This window comes from Rana temporaria, chromosome 2, assembly GCF_905171775.1.
Source record: "Rana temporaria chromosome 2, aRanTem1.1, whole genome shotgun sequence".
Classification (NCBI taxonomy): Eukaryota; Metazoa; Chordata; class Amphibia; order Anura; family Ranidae; genus Rana; species Rana temporaria.
Window position 1 is genome coordinate 154,300,565 of NC_053490.1, and position 22,532 is coordinate 154,323,096.

A 22,532-nucleotide genomic window follows, 5' to 3' on the forward strand; every position below is an offset into this window, starting at 1 on the left:
TCTGTTTTCTGTCACCTTGAGGAAGGGGACGCTAATGCCTCTGAAGCATTGTTAGAATGATGCTTATTTTTGTACTTTTACTTTTATAACCTCAGTAAAGTATTGACACATTTGTATCATGTTTTTTTCTTTTTGTCAGTTCTTTCATGTCTTCCTACTACCCCTGCTGTTATCACTTCATTATCAATAAAGTTGCTTTACCAGGAAAAACCAAGGTCATGGCACGTCAGCTTTTCGTACATGTGCTACATCCTCCCTTTTTTATAGACAGAGTATTACACAGAGCACATCTGAGGGCCCAGCAGTCACTGCTTTTTTTATTTTAATTACTAGAGTTCTACTTTGTCTCATCTTCTGTGTAAATCTCCATTAACCTCCCTGGCGGTATTCCAGAGTCTGGCTCGGGTGAGTTTTTTCTACCAAAAGCGGCAACCCCGAGCCAGACTTGGGATCACATCGCAGTGTCCAGGCATAGTTACTTACCTTGTCCCCTGGATCCTGCGATGTCTCCCCCCTATGTCTGCGAGCTGTCTCCTCTCTTGATTCAAAGTGCCAAGTGCCGAGCTCCGTTCCCAAGCGTTGCGACACATGGGGACGGAGTTTGGCGCCAAAAAAAAACTGCACAATACATACAGTACATTGTAATCTTACAGATTACAGTACTGTATAAAACAATTTCATATCTCCTTTGTCCCTAGTGGTCTGTCCAGTGTCCTGCATGCACTTTTATATTATAACTACTGTATTTTCTGCCTGGAAACTGGAGATTGTCCATAGCAACCAAAAAGTGTCCCTTTACGTCAAAAGTGGTTTTAGACCAGCTAGAAAACAGCGATAATAAATTAGAATCACTTGCAGAATTTAGTGATTTGTGGGAAAATTTGTCATCAAACACTAAAAGCAATGACAGCGACAATTCTGCAACCGGGCAAATTTCAGTGTTTTGATTTGATTACATTATTGAATCATTTTTATTATTATTATTATTATATTATTATTTGTTATAATTATTTATAGTTATTTATTATATTATAATTTATGATTTTGTGTTTCAAACTTTATCATACCTGGGATGTCTACTAAACTTGTTTGGACAGATCTAAGCGTGTTATTCTTAAGAATTACAGGCCTATAATATAAAACGCCAAATTTCCATGCAAAATAATGGTCCAACTTTCAGCATCAAAACTCTGACATAATCATACCGCCAGGGAGGTTAAAACACTTTAAGTCTTTTTATCTTATTCATGCATTTTTATGTTGCTGCTCTCTTCTGTATTTGACAACATCTACTGTATGAGTGCTGCATAAACAGAACTGGCAGTATCCTGAATCTCAATATTTTTGTGTTTTTGAAGACCTGAATAGTATTCTTCTTTCTGCATCCAAACTCAAAATGTCAATGGTCTTCCATTGACTTGTACACAAGATGTCTGAAACTATTGTATGACATTAGCCATACTGTAGGACTGAGTTGTCTTGGGGAAGAGGGAAAGCAATACATACACATAGGACACATAGGACGACACAGTGGATCACAGCCCCTGGCCAGGAATAATCCCTTGTATGTGATGGCACAAGCAACTATTTTATCTTCACCCATTCTAACTGTTTTGTACCAGAAAAGCATACTGTGTAAAGAACACATTTTCTATGCAGAAAGCAATGTAGACGTACATATCATATATGATCAGGTTGCTCATTTTCAAGGTTCACAGAAGGGTTAGTGACTATACAGCATTCACTTACACTTGTCATCCTATACCGTGTTTCCCCGAAAATAAGCCTGGGTCTTATATTAATTTTGGCAACCTAAAACACACTAGGGCTTATTTTCGGGGGGGGGGGGTCTTATTTAACTATGGTATGTACAATGATCCTAAAGTGGGTACCTTTCTTGCAGCTTCCCTGACTTTCCTGGCTGTCGCATGGTCTGCCTGGGCTCTTCTCTGCTCAAAGGTTCCCACTGGCGTCGGCCTGCTCCGTGCACTGGGGAGGGGGCCGCGGGCGTCGGGCGGGAGGAGAGCAGAGGAGGGGGGAGCCGGTGTAATGCTGGCGTCGGCCTTCTCTGTGCCTTCTCCGTGCACTGGAGAGGGGGCCATGGGCGTCAGGCGGTAGGAGAGCAGAGGAGGGGGGAGCCGGCATTCTTCTGGCGTCGGCCTGCTCTGTGCCTGTTCCGTGCACTTGGAAGGGGGCTGCGGGCGTCGGGCGGGAGGAGAGCAGAGGAGGGGGGAGCCGGCATCCTTCTGGCATCAGCCTGCTCCGTGCACTGGGGAGGGGGCCACGGGCGTCAGGCGGGAGGAGAGCAGAGGAGGGGGGGCCGCCATTCTTCTGGCATCAGCCTGCTCCGTGCACTGGGGAGGGGGCCATGGGCGTCGGGGCGGGAGGAGAGCAGAGGAGGGGGGAGCCGGTGTCCTGCTGGCGTCTGCCCACTTTGTACGCTTAGGAGGTAGGGGCTGCGGGAGGAGGGGGGAGCCAGTGTCCCGCTGGCATCTGCCTGCTCCATGTGCTGAGGAGGGAGGGGCTGCAGGCATCGGGCGGGAGGAGAGAGGAGAGGGGGAGCCGCTGCAATCATTCTGAAAAATGGATTAAAAAAAAATGTTAAACTAATTTTACTAGGACTTATTTTAGGGGTAGGGCTTATATTGCAGCCCTCCCCAAGAATCATCCTAGGTCTTATTATCGGGGTAGGTCTTATTTTCGGGGAAAGACGTTATTATGTATCCCAGAAATAGAACCAGAACTGTACCACAGAAAGAAAGAGTTGGCACAACGTATCCACTAATAGCACTGAATACAATAGTAAAGAGAAGGATCTGTAAATAATCACTGCTGCAGATTAATTATCACTGACAGTAATTATACTACAATGGAAGCAAAATACAATGTGACACAATATTTTTTTTTTTTTTTTTTTTTGTATAAGCTGCTTGAAGAATAACATCCATTTAAGGAAGAGAAGTAATGCACATGAACTATTACTTTTTGCTTTAGAACTACCATTATTTCTAGTTATACAAAGGATAAAAGAAAATAGAAGAAAATGCACAAGATAAAAGCCCCTGTCCTCAGGTATACGCAATGATAGAATGTGATCAAAAGGAATGAGTAAATACAGGTGTGTCTGACATAATAATAAAACGAATGAGCACCAAAGGTCCTGAAAGGAAAGACAGACAAGAGAAGAGTGTTTTTGTACTGTAGATGAATGATAAATGTGTATATTGTGTCAACATTTCATACTCCCGATATGTGCCTGCTGTACTATGTACTTGTATGCAAAATTATCCTGTTCTCTTTCTATTGCTTCCTTTGCTTGGTGTTCCTGCCAGTCCCTCTGCTTTCCCATTTCTTTCACACTGTGGCGCGAGGGCATTGTGGTATACACAAATGTTTTGCATTTCCTTTCTATTTTACACTGAATGGGTTGTTTTACAAGGTGAGGGTTCACATATACTTTAAAGGAGTTATAAGGCAGAATGTTTTTTATCTTAATGCATTCTATGCATTGACAGCCGCCATTGGCTCCTGCGGCTGTCCACCAAAGTCAATTAGCCAATCAGGAGAGAGAGAGGGTCTATATGGACACACAGCTTCTTGCTGTGGGGGCACTCGTCAGGAGGGAGGGGCCAGGAGAGCCGTGTAGAGAGACCTAAGAAGAGGAGGATCTGGGCTGCTCTGTGCAAATCCACTGCACAGAGCAAGTAAGTATAACATGTTTGTTATTTTATTTTTAAATTAGATTTTACAATCACTTTAAAGGTGTGTGCATGTATGTGTGTGTATATATATATATATATATATATATATATATATATATATATATATATATATATATATATATATATATATATATCGTACTTCCAATGCACATGGAAATGCATGCACAGATTCCTTGGTATTTACTAACTGAATGTGATTTGCTATCTGCACTTCAGCATCCAACTGTATGGCAGCTAAGCCGAGGTGTGCTTACAATCATAAAAAAAAAATACTAATGTTTTTAGGTCCATCTAACCATTCTTGCATTTCATGTAGGAACAAAACTACATGACGTTCATATTGATATAATTTAAAGACAAATGTTACAGTATCAATTACCATACATTGTGTCAAGGTAGCCTATTCATTATGGAAAAAAAACAGACGTGACCCCATTTTGCCAATGCAGTGCACTGCAATGCACAGTATATACCTGCAGTGCATTACGCTCCACTGTACAGTGTGCTGGGACACCATTTACAGGGATTGGCATCAAATTGTGTCGTCCATAGATATTGAACATTACTGTACGTTGTGGGAATGTTCAATAGTTTGTGTGTTGCTGCAACTCACAAGTGATAATGGGACCTCAAACTTTAAAGCTATGCTTCTGCTATGAGGGAATAAGTAAGGCAGATGAGGTAGAGTTAGTTACATGCCTCGATGACTTATAGCAACAATGTATGGGATCCTGGAGTGTAATGCATTTTTGGTGATAGATTTTTATTTTATCATTACATCATTGCAAAATCATATATAAATACAGAATGATAGTTTTGTTTTTTTGTCTGTTTTTGAAAACATAACAAATATTGCAATTCCTCCCCAAAAATGCTGTTAAAAGGCTTCCACTTGCCGACCGTATAACTTAAATATAAGGATGCACAGTGACACTGCTGTGCAGGATTATGTACCTGTTATGTGATCCTGCACTTCCGGGAAGGAGGTGCGCTTGTGTGCCGCCCCCGGGCCACTTCCGCTGTGATTATACATGCGTACTCAATGCAACCCTTTGATCGCCCCTGATGTTAACCCCTTCCCAGCCAGTGTCATTAGTACAGGGACAGTCCATATTTTTTAGCACTAATTGTATTAGTGTCACTGGTCCCAAAAAAAGTGTCAGTGTCCGACAGTCCCGCTATAAGTCACTGATCGCCGCCATTACTAGTAAAATATAAATAAATAAAAAATATCCCATAGTTTGGTTTTTGCAAAAGTTATAGCAATTACAATCGATATACGCTTATTGTGATCTTTTTTACCCAAAATATGTAGCAGAATACACGTTGGCCTAAATCGATGAAGAAATTTAAAAAAAAAAAAATATTTTTTTTACTGGATGTGTTTTATAGCAAAAAGTCAAAAAATATTGTTTTTTCTTTCTCAAATTTGTCTGCCCTTTTTTGTTTATAGCGCAAAAAATAAAAACCCACAGAGGTGATCAAATACCACCAAAAGAAAGTTCTATTTGTGGGAAAAGAAGGCATCATTTTTAATTGGGTACAGCGTTGCACGAGAACACAATTGTCAGTTAAAGTATTGCAGTGCCGTATCGCAAAAAATGGCCTGGTCATGAAGGGGGGTAAATCTTGTTGAGGGCAAGTGGTTAAAGCAAACTGTTTTAGCTTTAAAAAAAAATGAGAACCTTCACAGATTAACTGTTTCACATATAAATAAATAAGCAATTAAACTAATTTGAAGGTGCAAACAGCTGTCAGCTATATCCATAGCTGGACTGATTCAAATCAAGTCACGTGACTCAGAAAAGTTAATACTTGCAATTAATTTAAATCACAGTGTGAACTCCTGTGGATCAATTGCCCTCATCGGCTTTAAATATAAATGAGATTTTGCTCAGTGTTTCCCTTTTACCAACAACAGGAAAGGAAATCACATTTAATACTTTTTTTTTTTCATTACATAAGAAACATTAATCTTAACAATGTTGGTAGTTTCTTTGAATTTAATATAGCTGGTAGTTAATAGATGTGCCTATCTGAAGTATAAGAGGTAGCATAAAGGACTAAAAAGTTATTATATTTTTTTCTGTTAATCCTCTGACACATGTAAATTATATTTTATATATCAAAGCAAACAAGTAATGCATAGGTCTCCCAGAAGTCCTTACTCAGAAATGTCTCTTATTTATGCTATGTCATTATTGTGTAGTTATACAGGGACATTAGATTTTCCCTATTTTCTGCTTAGACTGAATATGTTAAAGGGCATATGCAGCAAAAATGTCCCTGGCTTCTGTAGTAAATTAAGGTAATATATTTACATGTAAAGCATAAGGTCAGAATTTGTGACTCTATTATAGTGATTGCCAACTTATGAGCTAAAGAGGGCCTCAAATGTGGTCCCTAAAATCACCAAAGGGGCGCACATAATGTTCAATATACTGTATGTAATGCTTGAGAGGACAGAAAACTGGAAGAAAATGCAGACCTCATAGAGGGAAAGAGGGTCAGAGAGTGTGGGCATGCTAAATTTTTTTGGCTAGGAATATGCTACAGAAGACAGTACGGAACTGGGAGCATGTTACGTGAGGCTAGTAGAGAGCAATGCTATTACCCAAATCAGTGTTCTCACTACAGACTGCTGAGGTCCGTGGGCCACACATCATATATCAGAGGACACTGTTTCCAGCTTGCTTGCCCATACCTCCATATAAGTAGACAGTTACAAAGCTGAAGGGAGCGTCAGTGAACTACCAGAGTACTTACCAGCGTGCAAATCATGGAGAACTATAAGCCCTCTGCCACTGTGGCAGAGAGGACTTGTAGCTCATTCATTTATTAATTGATGTGAATGAATGGCTCAGCTGTGTGGTCAGAGCCTGAAGCATGTTACACATTACACCCTAAATGTGGGTAACATGCTCCTAAAGGTGAACGTATCCTTTTGTTGAAAGTGACATCATCTACCTGACCTATGGCAGGTAAAGCTGCTCCATTGTATGTATTTTATTTGTGTATACGCACATAACCATGCATTGTACAGGAATTAGTGTATTGCGTTACTATTTCATTTCCAATAGTACTCCATGAACTGAGGCAAAGCAACTAAGTTGCAGCAGACCATGGGCCATGGTGGTTGTATTGGAAAAAAATGGTGTTTATCAAATTAATAGGCTGAATTGGGTCTCCCTCCTCAAAGGTATACTGCAGTATACAGCAAATGCCAGGGTCGTCTTTTCCCACATGGGTATGTGTAGGTGTTCCCTGCATCTTTGTGCAGGAAGTCCCTTTCATGTCAGTTGGCACACAGAAGCTGCATGGACACAGCCTCTCCCAATATGACAGCTGTGTTTGGGGCCCTGCAGTGGCTGTGTCTATGCAGTCGCTGCATCCCAATTGACGTGGATAGAATAGCCTGCATGGGGATGCATGAAACACTTCTATCCTTGTGTGGGAAAATCTAGATTTCACATGGACTTACATTAACACACCACATTGGACTGCCTTTGTGGGATAGCATTGTCCTGGGGTAACAGAGATTCAGAGCCACCCCAATTGTTGAAGCAAAATTCACTTTCCAGTTGTATTCGTTTCAGTTTAGTGCGCCATTTTTGATAGGCCCCTTTTTTGGATTTCCCCCAAAATGCAGTAACTGAAATAACTATTGCAGGTTACCCCATAATAAATATGTCATTATGATTAGATTTCCTTTCTGTATTATGTTTATCTTATACTACAATGTAATGACTGATTTCTCAAAACTGAATCCAGTTGCAGTGTTGTGCACATTTTTCGAAAGCAGCATTTGCTACAAATATGTAAGTGATCATCATAGAGTACATCTGGGCAAAGCTTATCCTCCATAGAATGATAATGCCTAATAACACTTGGCTCAAGATAAGAAATTGTAGCTTAGATGAGTTTATTCTTCCTGTGAGAAAAATAACCTACCGCTTTCTTTTTTTTTTATAAATAATGTGCCGGATTTTGGTGGACGAAGAATTTTTGTTTTCATTTTTTTTCCATTTAAAAGTAACTCTAAAGCCTAACTGAATGACATTTTCGTTTGTAAAGTATTGCATATATTTTTTTTCCAATAAATTATGTGTATCCTTTTTTTTTCTCCATCTCCATACTGTCTTTTTGCAGACAATTTCTGTCTACATGCTAACACTCCATAGATTGCTACATTACATTTCTTAAAGTGATTCTAAAGGCAGAAGATTTTTTATCTTAAAGTTCACCCTAAAACTAAAATCTGTAAATCTACTTGCATCCACAATCTAAGACTAACCTATTTAGCTCTGTAAAGAAGAAATCACTATACAGTACATACCTTTTCTGAAGCTGCTCAGGTCCAGTTCCAGTTCCACGCTGAGCTGTCAGAGGCGGCTTCTCTGTGTAGGCGGGTGCAGAGGAGGCAGCCAACAACAGAAGCCCCACAGTAACTCTATGGGTGACATCACTTTCTAGGCATTTCACAGCCGTTGTCAGCCGTGTCCTGTGTACAGATTTTAGTTTTAGGCTATAATTCCACTTTAATGCATTCTATGAATTAAGGTAAAAAACCTTCTGGATGCAGCCCCCCCCCATCCAATCTTATACTTACCTGTGTCTCATCTTGATTCAGCAATGTGCATGAGAACAGCAGCTCTCCTGGTTCTTTCTCTCTTTATTGGCTCTCACAACAGCAGGAGCCATTGTCAATCATAGCCACTGAGGCAATGAAAAGAGAGTGAGGACAGGGCCCGAGTCATGCTCTGTGTGTGAGTGGACAATGTCCATTCACAGGAATGTATCTGGGGAGCAAGCCTGCTCAAGGGGAGGAGCCAGGACCACCTTTTTTCTGTTCCTGTTGGTGACAATAGTAGACCATGCATATTTATGTAGCAATGATTACAGAGGTGCATTTATGCATGTTTTTATGGCGTTTAGCTTTAAAGGATAAGTTCACCTATGGTAACATGTTACACGCATATTTAAGGTGTAACATGTGACATGTTACGTTGGAGCAGGCAACCTCTGCCCTCTTCACCCCATTATAGCAGGCAGGGGATCCCCGCTGTCAAATTTGAAAAACAGAGCAGCTGTGGGGGGCTCTGGTCACACAGCCGCATCATTCATTAACAGCGCTCTGCAAATGAATTAACTAAAATTTCTGTCTTCCTCCATGGCAGACGTATTTTTCCAGTGAACTGTGATAGTGCTTGTGAGTGTCCTCATAGTTCACAGATTTTTCCTGTGCTTTATTAACTGTCTGCCTGTGTGGAGAGATACAGGCAGACAGCTATGCTAAGTGTCTGCAGGAGCCTGACATTGCGCCCACCATCACAGGTGTAATGCTTTGCAGACTACCTGAAAAATCATGTATTTATTTATTTATTTATTTATTTATTTATTTATTTATTTTACAAAAGGTGAACGTATCCTTTAAGACTCAGAAAAATTTCTCTCCACAATCTGAAATTGGAATGCCCCACTCTGTTAGTTGTACAAAGCTTTTTATTCAGGATCGTAAACTTCTAATTCTAGTGTAGACTGTGTGAAATGTTATCATGGACCAGGGAATCTTTTCATATTTAGGTGCCATTTCATAAAGGTATATTTTAGTAGAAATGTGCAGCCGTCTATAAAGTCTGATTCATAAGTGCCAGAGTTCAGTGCATCAATGCACAACAGTGACATAAACATACCTCATTTATCTGTGGTACACCAATTAAACTTGCTGTAGCATAATAACTTAAGGCAATCAATCAGAAATGATTTCTCTCTGGTGTGATGCTACTAGTTTTGGATTGGCCATAAATGAAAACTTGCTGTGCGTTTTAAAGTGTGTACACATTTTGACATATTAATGCATTTAAAAGTGAACTCTGGGAAAAAAATATATATTATTTACAGTTGCTTTGTGAAAATATAATTCATCTAATGATTGTTGCCCTGGCTGCTGCTATGTTCGTTAACTATTCTTACTGTCATTAATCTATTACACTAACTTCTGTCCCTGAAACTTATAGTTGCAGCTCTAGTACAGTTCTTACAGCAAGTTGCTTGTTCGCCACAGCATCCATAAAACACCTTGTATTCTTTTCACAGAAAAAAAGGCATTCTGTAAATGGACAAGAGGAAGGGGGGTGGGAATGAGCATTAAAGGAACACTAAAGGTTCGTTTTTTATTAGATCAATTGATTGCTGTAAGCTAGAGCATTTAAATATCACTTACCTCGTTTTTCCTTTTGACCTCCAAAATACAGTAATCCAGGTTTGAAAATGCCATTTCCTGTCTCTCCTCTTCTTGCTTTCCACCAGCATCTGAGCCGTTTTGCATGGTGGAAAGCAGAATGTGCTAACCCCCTCCCTATGACTACAGCCCTGCGTGAAGATGCTCTCTTATCCCTCACAGGCATGGAGGCTAAGCCTAATGGGAACTGTAGTTTCCATTAGGCCGTGATGTAGCAAGAATGAATGCGCACCGCAAACCAGGAAGTCAGTGAGAATAACGATTCAGGAGTGCTGGAGGTGAATAAAACCGCTTGATTTCAACAGGTATCAAACTAGTTATAATGCAAAACATTACTTTTTACTTTATCAGCTACTGTCAGACTTTAATTTAAGAGGAAAATATTTTTGTCTTTACAACCCCTTTAAAGTCAAAGTACATTTCCCTTGATTGTTTTTTTTTTACCTATAGGTAAGCCTATAATAAGGCTTACTTATAGGTACTGTAAATATCTCCTAAATGTGCATAGTTTAGGAGATATTCACTGCATATGCAGCCTATGACACACGCTTTGAAGGAACAGCCACCCGTGCCGTTTCTTCCGAGCCCTGTGCCGTGATCGGCGGCTATCACTTGCATGCGTTGGGGTGTAGTCTCGTGGCTCCGGCCAGTCACACAGCTGGAGTCTGCGAACCAGAAGTAAGACAGTCAAGGATGGATGCGGCCTCCAGCAGTGACAATGAGGGCTTCATTTGCAGGTACGTTTCGCATAATGTGCTAGTATGCGTTTATGCCTTTACTTTGCAGGTAAGGGAAAAAAAAGGAAGCACTTTTCTTCCTCTTTAATCTACACCTTGTAAAAATGCCAATCTCCACCTTGTCCAAACACAGACATCTTGTATTCTGTGAAAAGAATGCAAGCTCTTTTATGAATGGAGAAGGTGGAGAGCAAACAACCCCCTGTGAGAACTGTGTTAGAGCCGCGTCTCTAAGGCATAATTACGTCACTTATTTATTTGTATTTTTTTCACTCAACCATACACTCAATTAGGATGGGAGAATCACTCCCTCTTAATCTTTGTATTCTGACAGCGGGTAGACTTTCCTGCCATTAGAATACACAGATCAGTTCTGCTGGCTATAGCCTGCATCACTGATCAATCAGGAAAAAATCCAAAGGCTGGTTGTTCAGATAGCAATCTCTAGATTTGACTTCTGTACAAACAGCCTGACATAGATCGAAATTCAGCCAGTCCCTGCTGAACCGGTTGAATTTCAATCTGGGTGGCTGACTTAAGTTTCAGCAATGGAAGTTTTGTGCTTACAATGATGTACAGGAATAATGACAATAAGAAATTTACCAAATGCAGCATTCAGACAACAATCATTAGAGCTGTTTCATTTTTACAAATGAATGAATGAATGACTGAATTAATAAATAAAAACATAAAAAAAAATACTAACATGCATACATTATTGTGCTATTGGTGCTTGCAGTAATTGCAGGCACATGGCAGGACATACAATATATAAGTACTTTGCAGCAGTTATCACATTGAAGTGAAACATCTTGCTGAATTGTATAGTATAAGTGGCAACACTGTATTACTTTGCAGTTTTCTTTTTTCTGTGATTTAATTAATCTGCAAGAACATTACATATGGAGGAAAAGTAATAATTGTTTAGCCAAGGGAGAGTTCCATAGATGAAAATATTTATGTTGTACTGTTTGTACTATTTGCTACTGAAAGACAAAATTGTGAATTATCCTTCCACTGCTGAATATTGAGTGAAAGGTTGTGGATTATAGTATGTGTTTTTACATTTAGGCTTAATGTACATGGGAAATTTTTACAACCTCTCTTGAGCGATTTAACTTGACAGATAGTAACCCACGTTTAAAATGTCAATTTTGCCACGTTTACATGCAGAGTCTAGCGGCGTTTTGCTGTGTTTGCGTTTAGAAGCAGTTCTAAAAAAAAAATGGCCAACAACGAAAATCGCCTGTAAACGAAACGCAGCTGAATGCGAGTTTAGAAGCGTTTGACGCTTGAAATGCCTCTAAACTCAGCTTCTGAACCCAATTTTTTGCATTCCAAAAAAAGTCTCTAAGATAACCTAGAGGAGAGTTCAGTAGCAGTTGGAAAAAAAATGCACAACAGCTCCTAAACATCCGTTTACCAGCAGCAGCGTACATGAGGCCTTGGTCTTCATGCACACTGGACATTTTTTGACGTTTTTACAGCAACTGTTTTTGGCTGTAGACGTTTTCCTCTACAGTCATTAATTTCTCCATCATGTTATCCATGCACACATAGGCTGTTATCATCAGTTTTGGGCAGTGGCGTTTTTGAGCAGTAAAAAAAAAAACAAAAAAACAAAACAAAAAAAAAAACTAGTGGGTTCTGAGAGATGTTTTTCAGCTGTAAAAACTCTCTAACGCTCATAAACGTTGATAAAAGTCAATAAACATTGATAAAGGCTCAAATAAGTGGCTCATCTGCGTTTTTAGACATTTTGGATCGATTGAAGAAATAAAAAAAATAAAATAAAAAAACAATAAAAAAAACTATCGCTGAAAAACGCTAAAAAAACTTGTGCGGTTGTCTATTATAATATACTGAAGATCTGTAGAGCCTTCTAAGAACAGAAGTTATCCAATTCTCTCACTGTTTCTTAATTTTTGAAAACCAAGAGGTTTGTTTCTTATTTTGGGGTGGTGGATGGAGCCTTGTAAAGATTATCTTTGTGCCCCTTGTGTCAGCTGTGTATCCAGAAACACGACCTCTTGTGCGTTTTTAGCCTGATATTATATAGCTCTGTATTTGAAACTGCATGCAGTTGTTTCAGGCTTGTTGGCCTGCATTAGTGCAGTGTAAGGATTCCATGGCTTCTCTATTGAGTAAGGCTTGGTGACCAGTAAAATGAATACCCAGACAGGTTGTAGTAAACTGGACATAATGGAACCAAAAAGCTCCCAATCAAACCACTGTGAAGCACAGCAGAGACTTCTTGAAACAGAAGATATTGCATTCTTGAGGGTATCTAAAAAACATGTAAAAAGGTCAGCACAAAGGGTATACTATCAAGTTTGCCTACCTTCCCCACTCTTCCAAACTCACTTAACTGCTTATCAGGTTCTTGCCCCCACAGCCCATCACAAACTTTACATCTTGGATCTTCTGCTTGCTGTCTGTCCCTGTCTGTGGGAATCAACTGGACAGACAGAAAGAAAATCCAGACTGGTTAGATGCAAATTTTGTGGTGGGTTGCAGATGCAAGAATTTGGTAAGTATACTGCTGAATGAACTAGTCTCTTTATTCAACCTTACCAATTATGTAACTAACATAAAATGTCTCTGAAATATGCTGGTTTTCCATCTAAACATACTACACAAAAGAAAAAAAAACCTATATACCCTCATTCGGTGTGTGAGATTTTTGTCCGGTTTTGTTTCCAATAATTTATCTATTGAATAATATTATGCCTTGGTTCGGTCAAACTTAAAATGACCTAGCAATAATACATTACTGAATAAACTGGAACAGAAAGGTTTCTTTGCTGCTTTCCACAGTGTACCACAATTTTATGGCTCCTGCAGTATATCATCGGTCATTGTCTGATGAGTACATTGTAGGAAAGGAAACTAGCTATCAGCTTACTGTCTTGTCTGTATTAGCTTCATGTTTTATAAACTCCTAAAATATTTATACATAACTCATGTTTTAGGGTGAGTGGTACATTGTTTCCTTGGTCTTATCAATTGTTAACAAGGTTATGTCCTCGACTACTGGTATGTAACAGGATCCGTATTGCATTAAAGAAGCTATTGTTATAGGTGTAGACACCAAGGAGGGTAGCATGGTATACTGAGATCAGTAAACAGCAGGGTTTCTAAAGTTTCTTGTTTTGAAATACCAATATTGTCAATCACAGCCAATGCCTTCTTTCAGCAAATAAATCCTGGGACATGACCAGAGTTGAAAGATGCTGTATCTATCCATATCAAACTTAAATGTCCTATAGAAATCAATAAGTTATGCATTGCTTACAGCTTTAAAGGTCCCAGAGAGCTCAGCATTTTGTAGGTTATGATACATTTTTCCTTGGGGCCATAGTATCAATACAGCAACGAGCAATGGTTAGTTTATTTGTGACTGTTTGTCAACCTTATTGCCTCATCATGACAGGTAATATTACTGAGGCTGATTTTTTAAAGTGGTAGAGACTATTCTCTTAGCAAAGTGAATGTTCACTTAGCTTAGTGCATAAGGTCTGTTCACTTTGAATCCCCATGCTTATGGAGAGGGATAATTCTGTTACTACCATCAGTTATAGTTCCATGCCACACATTATTATTATTATTATTATTATTATTATTATTATTATTATTATTATTATACAGGATTTATATAGCACCAGTAGTTTGTGCACCGCTTTACAAAATTACACATGTAATATTGTTTATAAACAAAACCTTAGGGTTAGTGTTAAAGTGTATGTAAACCCACAACAACAACAAAAAAAACCTGCAAGACAAAGACATAATGAGCCAGTTAGCATAGTATACTAGCCCATTATGAAATACTCACCTTAGATCAAAGCCCCTGCGGTTTCGACACACTGCTCTACCCGGCGACATGTCTCCTGGAGTTATTTCCAGGTATCACAAGCTCCGGCACTGTGATTGGTTGGAGCCCCGATGACTTCACTCCCGCGCGGGTGCCACCGGTAATGTCTTGTCAGCTGAAGCAACGTCACAAATGAGCCGTTACTTCAGTGCGCATGTGCCGATGACATCGGGACATACTGATACAGAGGATATCTCCTAAACCACTGATCGCCGCCATTACTAGTAAAAAAAAAAATATTAAGAAAAATGCCATAAAACTATCCCCTATTTTGTAAACGCTAAAACTTTTGCGCAAACCAATCAGTAAACGCTTAATACGTATCGGCCTAAACTGAGGAAAAAATTTATTTTTTATATATTTTTGGGGGATATTTATTATAGCAAAAAGTAAAAAATATTCATTTTTTTCAAAATTGTTGCTCTATTTTTGTTTATAGCACAAAAACTAAAAACCGCAAAAGTGCTCAAATACCACCAAAAGAAAGCTCTATTTGTGGGGAAAAAAAGGATGCCAATTTTGTTTGGGAGCCACGTCGCACGACCGCAAAATTGTCAGTTAAAGCGACGCAGTGATGAATCGTGAAAAGTGGCCTGGTCTTTGACCAGCAATATGGGCCGGGGGTTAAGTGGTTAAGGACCAGCAGTAGGCTTAGGGATATAGGATGCACTAGGGTTAGGGATATCTTTTGGGTTAGCTTATGGGTTTGGTTTACTGAAACTGGAGAGTGCAAAATGTGGTGCAGCTGCGCAAAGAAACCAAAACTGTAATATGTGTCATGTACCCACTTTTTCCTTTTTTTTTTTCTTAGTGCATAGAAACCAATCAGCTTCCAGGTTTTTTTGTTAAAATTAATTGAACAAGCTGAAGTTAGAAGTTGATTGGCTACCATTTACAGCTGCATCAGATTTTTCACTCCAGTTTTAGTAAATCAACCCCAGTGTGCTTAAAGTGGTTGTATACCGCTGGCCTTTTTTCCCCCTGCAAGATAAAGTCGTAATGTGCCAGTATGCATCGCATACTAGCACATTATGTGAAACTTACCTTAAAACAAAGCTGTTCCAGCTCTGCGATATCAGCGCTACAGTCTATTCCATCTGCATCCGTCTTGCTTTCGGGTTCGCGGGCTTCAGCTCTGTGACTGTCTGGAGCCACAATGACCTCATGACACAGGACTCGGAAGAAACGCCATGGGTGGCGCTTCCGTTAGAGTGTATGCGCCAGTGATGTCACTGGCTGCATGCAATGTAAATATCTTCTAACTGTTGTCTGCTTAGGAGATTTTTACACTACCTATAGGTAACATTTAGAAGGATTTGTTGACACTTCCTCTTTACAAAACTGTCCCAACTCAGACACATTATTAAGATGTCTGGTATAAGCAGCTCTCTTGAGGTCATTCCACACCATCTTTTTGGGACTAAGGTCTGGGCTCTGACCGGGCCACTCCAAAATGCATATTTTCTTTTTATAAAGCCAGTCTGTGGTGGATTTACTTCATTGCTAAGTGTCATTGTCCTGCTTCATCACCCAACTTCTACTAAGCTTTGACTGGTGGACAGCCACCCTGATATTATCCTGTAATATATTATTAATTTCCACTTGATGATAACAAGTGGTCCAGGTCCAGAGGCAATAAAGCAAGCCCAAATCTACTTTGCCAGTGAAATTATGTTTTAATATTGGTAAGCTGTGCTTTTTTTTGCACAATCAAGGGCTGAGTATTCTTCCCGGACAATTCAACTTATGTTTAGTCAGTCCACAAATCATTTTCCCAGTAGTATTGCAGTTTTCTAGAGTGTTCTTTTGCAAACTTCAGGTGCACAGCAATGTTTTTATCTTTATTTTGTTTTTTAGAGCAGCTGCTATCTTTATGGTGTTCTGCCATGAACACTCTGCCTGTTCAAAGACTTAAGTATGATAGACTCATGAACAAAGATGTATGCCAGTTCCAGTGATGTCTTCAAGCCTTTGGCTGTCACTCACGGGTTCTTCTTTACCTCATTGAGGATTCTGTGTTGTACTTTGGGAGTCATCTTGGTTGGGTGCCCACTTCTAGGGAGAGTAGCCAGAGTATTACACTATCTCCATTTGCAGACAAAGGGCCAGATCCACATACAATTAGATAGGCGCAGCGTATGTGAGATACGCTACGCCGCTGTAACTTACTTTTTAATTATTTGAATCCACAAAGAATTTGCGCCGTAAGTTACGGCGGCGTAGTGTATTTCTCGGCGCGTAATTCAAATCGGCGAGTAGGGGGCGCGTTTCATTTAAATGAAGCGCGTCCCCGCGCCGAATGAACTGCGCATGCGCCGTCCCTAAATTTCCCGCCGCGCATTGCGCTAAATGACACTGCAACGATATAATTTTTTTAACTTAGACGTGAATTACGTCCATCCCTAGTCCCGGACGACTTACGCAAAAAAAAAAATTCAAATTTTGACGCGGGAACGACGGCCATACTTAACATGGCAAGTCTAACTATACGCCGCAAAATACCAGCTTTAACTATATACCGGAAAAAGCCGACTAGAGACGACATAAGAAAATGCGACGGCCGCCCGTACGTTCGTGGATCGTCGGAAATAGCTAATTTGCATACCCGACGCGGAAAACAACGCAAACTCCACCCAGCGGACGCCGAAGTATTGCATCTATGATCCGAAGGCGTACGAAGCCGTACGCCTGTCGGATTGAACCCAGATGCCGTCATATCTTGGTTTGAGGATTCAAACTAAAGATGCGACGCGGGAAATTTGCAAGTACGCCGGTGTATCAGTAGATACGCCGGCGTACTCTCTCTGTGGATCTGGCCCATTGTGTCCAACTGTATGTGATGCAGATCAACTACTCTTGATCATACATCTTCAGAGAGCTCCCAGCAGATGCTTCTTATGAATAGCAGTCTTAAAATATTTGAACTTCCTTTATCAATCAAAGTAGTTCTAAACCACACTTACAAACTCTGTTCATTATTTAAACTCCAAATGTGTAAACTACTGATGCTAATTAGCTTTCGCTGAAGTGATGTCTGGGTTTACTTACTTATTTCTCCATCATGATGAATGTTTAATGGGTGTGTTCAGTAAAGACATAAGAAATTGTTTGTGTTATCGGCTTACAATAAGCACACTGACTTTGTTGTGACTTGGATGATGAGCAGATCACATGTAATTACAAATTAGATCAGATCATATTTTATGGCACAGTGCAGAAAACCTCACTTACATTTAATGATCACCTATGATATGTGTGTTCAGTAGCCACTGACAAGAGTATGATTACGGGACAGTTGGGTGCAGGAGCACCGAGATGGGTTAGTTGTACTTCGAGAATATGTATTAACTTTCAATATGAAGTTAATTTTAATTCTGTGAGCTTAATATCAGTCACAGACTGGCCATATTTGCCTTTTAAAAGCAACATTCCGTATAGGAATTGTGTTGCCTAATTTTAGCAGCTACAAAGAATCCTTATTATGATTCCGTGTTTTTATTCATTAACTTCTTCCTAAATCCATTTTTCCTTCAACTTTAATTGGGGAGTTTTTGCATAAAAGATTAAAGTAGAAAACATTAGGCCTGCCTGAAACATTTAAATTTGAAAGATGCTTTCCAGACAAAATGATGTGGATAAGGCTCCATGCAATCAAGCAGAGAATTATTATATAAAGAATCAGAGGACACCCAAACTTCTTACATCTCATACAGTCTTGCATATGACATCATTAGATCTTCATTATTGAAACCCTCTTTAATGACACAATGCCACCAGCAAGATTAAAAAATTAACTCCTCAAAAAGAGAATAATTTTTAAGATCAGTCATTTATGTAAACACTTGCTGTGAAACATTACACATTACCTTAGGCTTTATGCTTCATTAGTTAAGTGTTTTTTCAGCAGAACTTATGTGATGTTTTTTTAACAAGAAAAAATTGTTGCTGGTGCATCATGGCATGGCATGATATATGGAACCGTCAAGCGTTTGTCAATATGTCAGCTGCAAGGGCTGTAGCCTGTTCTGATGTGCAGTGTTGATGCCTTTGCTTTTTCCCATCATCTAATTTTGTTTGCCAGTGTTCTATTGTTTATGCCTTTTGAAGCTTCCGTGATTTATACAAAGAGAATTCACATTGTAATTGGCAGAAGTCCACACAATTTGAATTCAGTAAACAACATTAGATCACTGGTTTGTAAACTAGCTGTGCTAAAAATACTTAACGGAACCATTAAGTGACATTTTTCTCTTGCTTTTGGCAACAGTAATCATTAATATTATTGTTTGCATGCAGTCGTGTTGCACAGCAACAGCTATTAATATGGATGAGACTTAATTATGAAGATTAAATTATCCATACATGCAATGCTTGCTTTTGTTCAAATTAAAAAAAAACAGTTGCCCACATGAGATTGTGTTTAGGGCTTATCTCTTAATTGTCAGACGATTTGGTTTGTTTCCTAAATGTATTTAAAAAAGAAGGGGTTATGCCAGAATCTCAGGAAATGATATACTGGAATTAATAAAAACAAACAATGTTAAATTATTTACTTCATTTGTAGGCAGACAACAGAGTTTTTTTTCCCCTCTATTCCCTTAAATATTCAATCATCATAGCCAACTAATGAAAACACATAAATAATACTTCTCTATATCTGACTAGGGGAAATGTTTTAATGTTTATTTTAACAGGTAATGTGTAAACTAGATTGATTTAATTGTCTGCAGAGCACCATTCTGTTCTTGGCTGTAATCAAAGTGTAAAAATAATATTTAATAATTAATGGCTAGGAAGCCCTGTATCTTGGCAGAATGTCTGTCCATATACAGTACTTGTTTATTTATATATCTTTCTTTTTTTTTGTTTCTTATTTTCCTCACAGACAGACAATTTCCCTGCTGAGTCCAATTACATGGGAAGCAGACAGCAATTTGTTCAAAGGTAGGGCATTTAAAATAATGGTCTATATATTACAATTTACTCTGCTTTGGATGGTCATACTTTTTCATTGTGTGACACTTAAAGTGAATTTACTTTATTTCTTTATAATAAATCAGCAGCTCAACCTTCAAGGACCCAGAAAGAGCAAGCCTAAGGGACAGTGGTCATGGAGACAGTGATCAAGCTGACAGTGATCAAGATACCAACAAAGGTTCCTGCTGTGACATGTCTGTAAGAGAGGCCCTTAAGATGAAAACCACGACAGCTAAATGCCAACCTTTGGAGCAAGGTGAGTAACCCCATCCATTGCAATGCAAAGTGAAAGGTTAAATATCATCATATACACATATCTGGCTTCAGCTACATGGCAACTAATTCCACACCGTAATGTTAAAGGAAGGGTTAAATCATGTCATAAGAATGTTTAAACGTTGGCTAAATGCCAATTGCAGCCACATAACCTTCTTTTGTAATGTTAAAGTGTATGCAAACCCTAACAATCAACTTCTCGTATGCTCTGCCTTTCGGTCTGTTAAATAATTTGAATTTTTTTTTGTTATATTTGTTTGACTAGTGCAAACAAATATCTGTTTATTCTGCCAGAAAATCAGAAAATGTTTACCTTTCTATAGTGATCTGACAATTTTCGTTGAAACCTCAAACAATGTGCTCAGGCCTAAGTTCTATCTGTGGTGTAAAGAACACCTCCACCTATGTTATGGAAATTATTAGGAGGTGGTGTTCTGTAATCCTAAAATACTTCATGTCCTAGGGTGACAATACTCCATAGCTATGGTACAGTGAGTAAGTGTTGTCATGGAACAGGAAATTTGCTACTGGCAGGCTCACCACATCTAAGGACTAGTAAGTTGCTGCATATTATATTTTAATCGTGGGTTTTCATTGAATTTAACCACTTGAGCCCCGGAAGATTTGGCTGCTCAATGACCAGGCCATTTTTTTGCGATATGGCACCACATCACTTTAACTGACAATTGCGCGGTCGTGCGACGATGTACCCCAAAAATATGGACTTCCTTTTTACCCACAAATAGAGCTTTCTTTTGGTGGTATTTGATCATCTCTGCGGTTTTTATTTGTTGCGCTATAAACAAAAAAAAGTGACAATTTTGAAAAAAAAACACAATATTTTGTACTTAAACATTTATAAGTCCTCTATTAAAACTAAATAAAGAAAAAACCTAATGCCTGCTGAGTCAGTCTGATTCTTGTGCCAAATGACATCTCCTAGCCCCCTGCTAAAATACATGGGTGAAGTCACCTGGATGACATCATTGACCAAATCTGGACTTGTCCATATTTGGTCAATGAAATCATTGTGACCCCCCACCCATTTGTTTACTTTAGTGGTAGAGACCCTGAGATGATATCCGATCCTGTTGCTTTTCTAAAGCTGAATGACATCTCGGGTCCCCACCACTAAAGTAAACAAAGGGGCCTGGTCACTTGGGTGACCAAATATTCATGTGCACATTTGGTCAATTATGTCATTGACCAGATATGGATATGGACCTTTCTTAACTTTAGTTGCCGGGACTTGTTTGGCATGAGGGAAGTGACATGATCAGATGGCTATTTCTTTCAGGAGGGTCAGCGGCCTTTGTTCTTCATGACTGACATGTACCAGCATTGCTGGATGATGTGATTGATAATGGATGCACAGGGAATTTTTTTTTAAAAAAAAAGAACTTGTCAAATTTTTGGGTGTTTTTATTTCTAGGGCTCTACTTACTCATTCACACGGGGGCAGTATTTAGGGACACCCTTATTGTTAAGGGGGCTTCCAGATGCTGATAAACCCCAGGCCCACCCCCCCACCCCCCGCTGCCACAACCACCTGGCCAGATTTTTGGGGAAGAGGCACTTGTCTTCAACACAGGGACAATGCGCTGTGCCAACCACGGGGGACCCTAATATTGATACTGGGTCAAGTCTAGTATGGATTTGTGTTTTGTCTTTTTCTTTCACTACTGACCTCGACAGCTGAAAGAGCAGTGTGGGAAGGAGTCACTGCTTGTTAGGACCCAGCAGGTTGCAGATTTCCTGACAACCATAATCCCTGTGCTGGAATGGTCACATTTAGCAGTGGAAGGACTAATCCTGCTAAATGTTTCAACTCCTAATTTATACATTTGTTGAATAGTGAGTAGATAGACCACAAGATAATTAATAAATGCAATTTTTTTAATGAATTGACTTAGTGTAATATTACTTTTTTTTAGAAAATTTACTACAGACAATTACCATATTTGTGGCATTTACATTATGAATTGACAGTTTATATATCACATGAGATATTTTGTATAAAACAAAAATATCTCATGTGATAAGTGTTAATGTATTGACCCCCACAAATTTTATTTCAGCCTAATCTCAGCTTAAACTTGAAAAGAAGATATGGACAGCCGCACACCAATAAACCTTAAAAAGGTGGCCTTTAATGGTAAAAAAGGAAAAGGCACTACAAAACACAGCAAGCAGTGGGGTATATAGCTGACATGTTTTGCATTGAAGTTCAATGCTTAGTCATAGCTAAAAACAAAATGAAATAAATTTCCAATATATAAGTCACTCTAAAAACATTGTGCGGTCCAAGCTTGCTGAGAAATTCAAGCATATTCTTATGCCATACAATGTTTCTGATTTATGTTAAATGCTACTGGATACGACCTGGTAAAATAACACCCCATTATGTTGTTAAAGTGGATGTAAACCCTCTCCTATACCCAGTGAACAGCCTCAGAAGATACACATGGATGAAACAAATCTCACTACATAAGATTTTACATGTATATCTGCAGTCTTTAGCTTGCTACATTCTTTAGAATTCTAACATCATGTGTGAATTATTACTTCCTCATTCATCAGTAGTAGTGGACTCTTGGAATACACTGTGACAGCTGATTGGTGGAAAGGCACACACCCCCTCTTCACATAGGTAGAGGAATAAAGGAATGTGTAGAGCTGTGCTGCGACAAGACAATCTCTCTGCT

At 39.2% G+C, this 22,532-nt stretch overlaps 1 protein-coding gene across 6 annotated transcripts in view; it reads left to right on the top strand.

The window, feature by feature from the left end:
• Positions 1-22,532, top strand: part of PCDH17 (protocadherin 17) — a 293,915-nt gene that overhangs the window by 93,914 nt on the left and 177,469 nt on the right. For 4 of the 6 annotated variants that reach the window (XM_040341337.1, XM_040341340.1, XM_040341335.1 and 1 more), the window contains 2 exons: positions 19,460-19,518; positions 19,635-19,807. In XM_040341337.1, the coding sequence (XP_040197271.1) occupies positions 19,460-19,518; positions 19,635-19,807 (232 nt within the window). The remainder of the gene's footprint in view (positions 1-19,459; positions 19,519-19,634; positions 19,808-22,532) is intronic. The other 2 variants (XM_040341339.1, XM_040341338.1) reach the window with 1 other exon arrangement.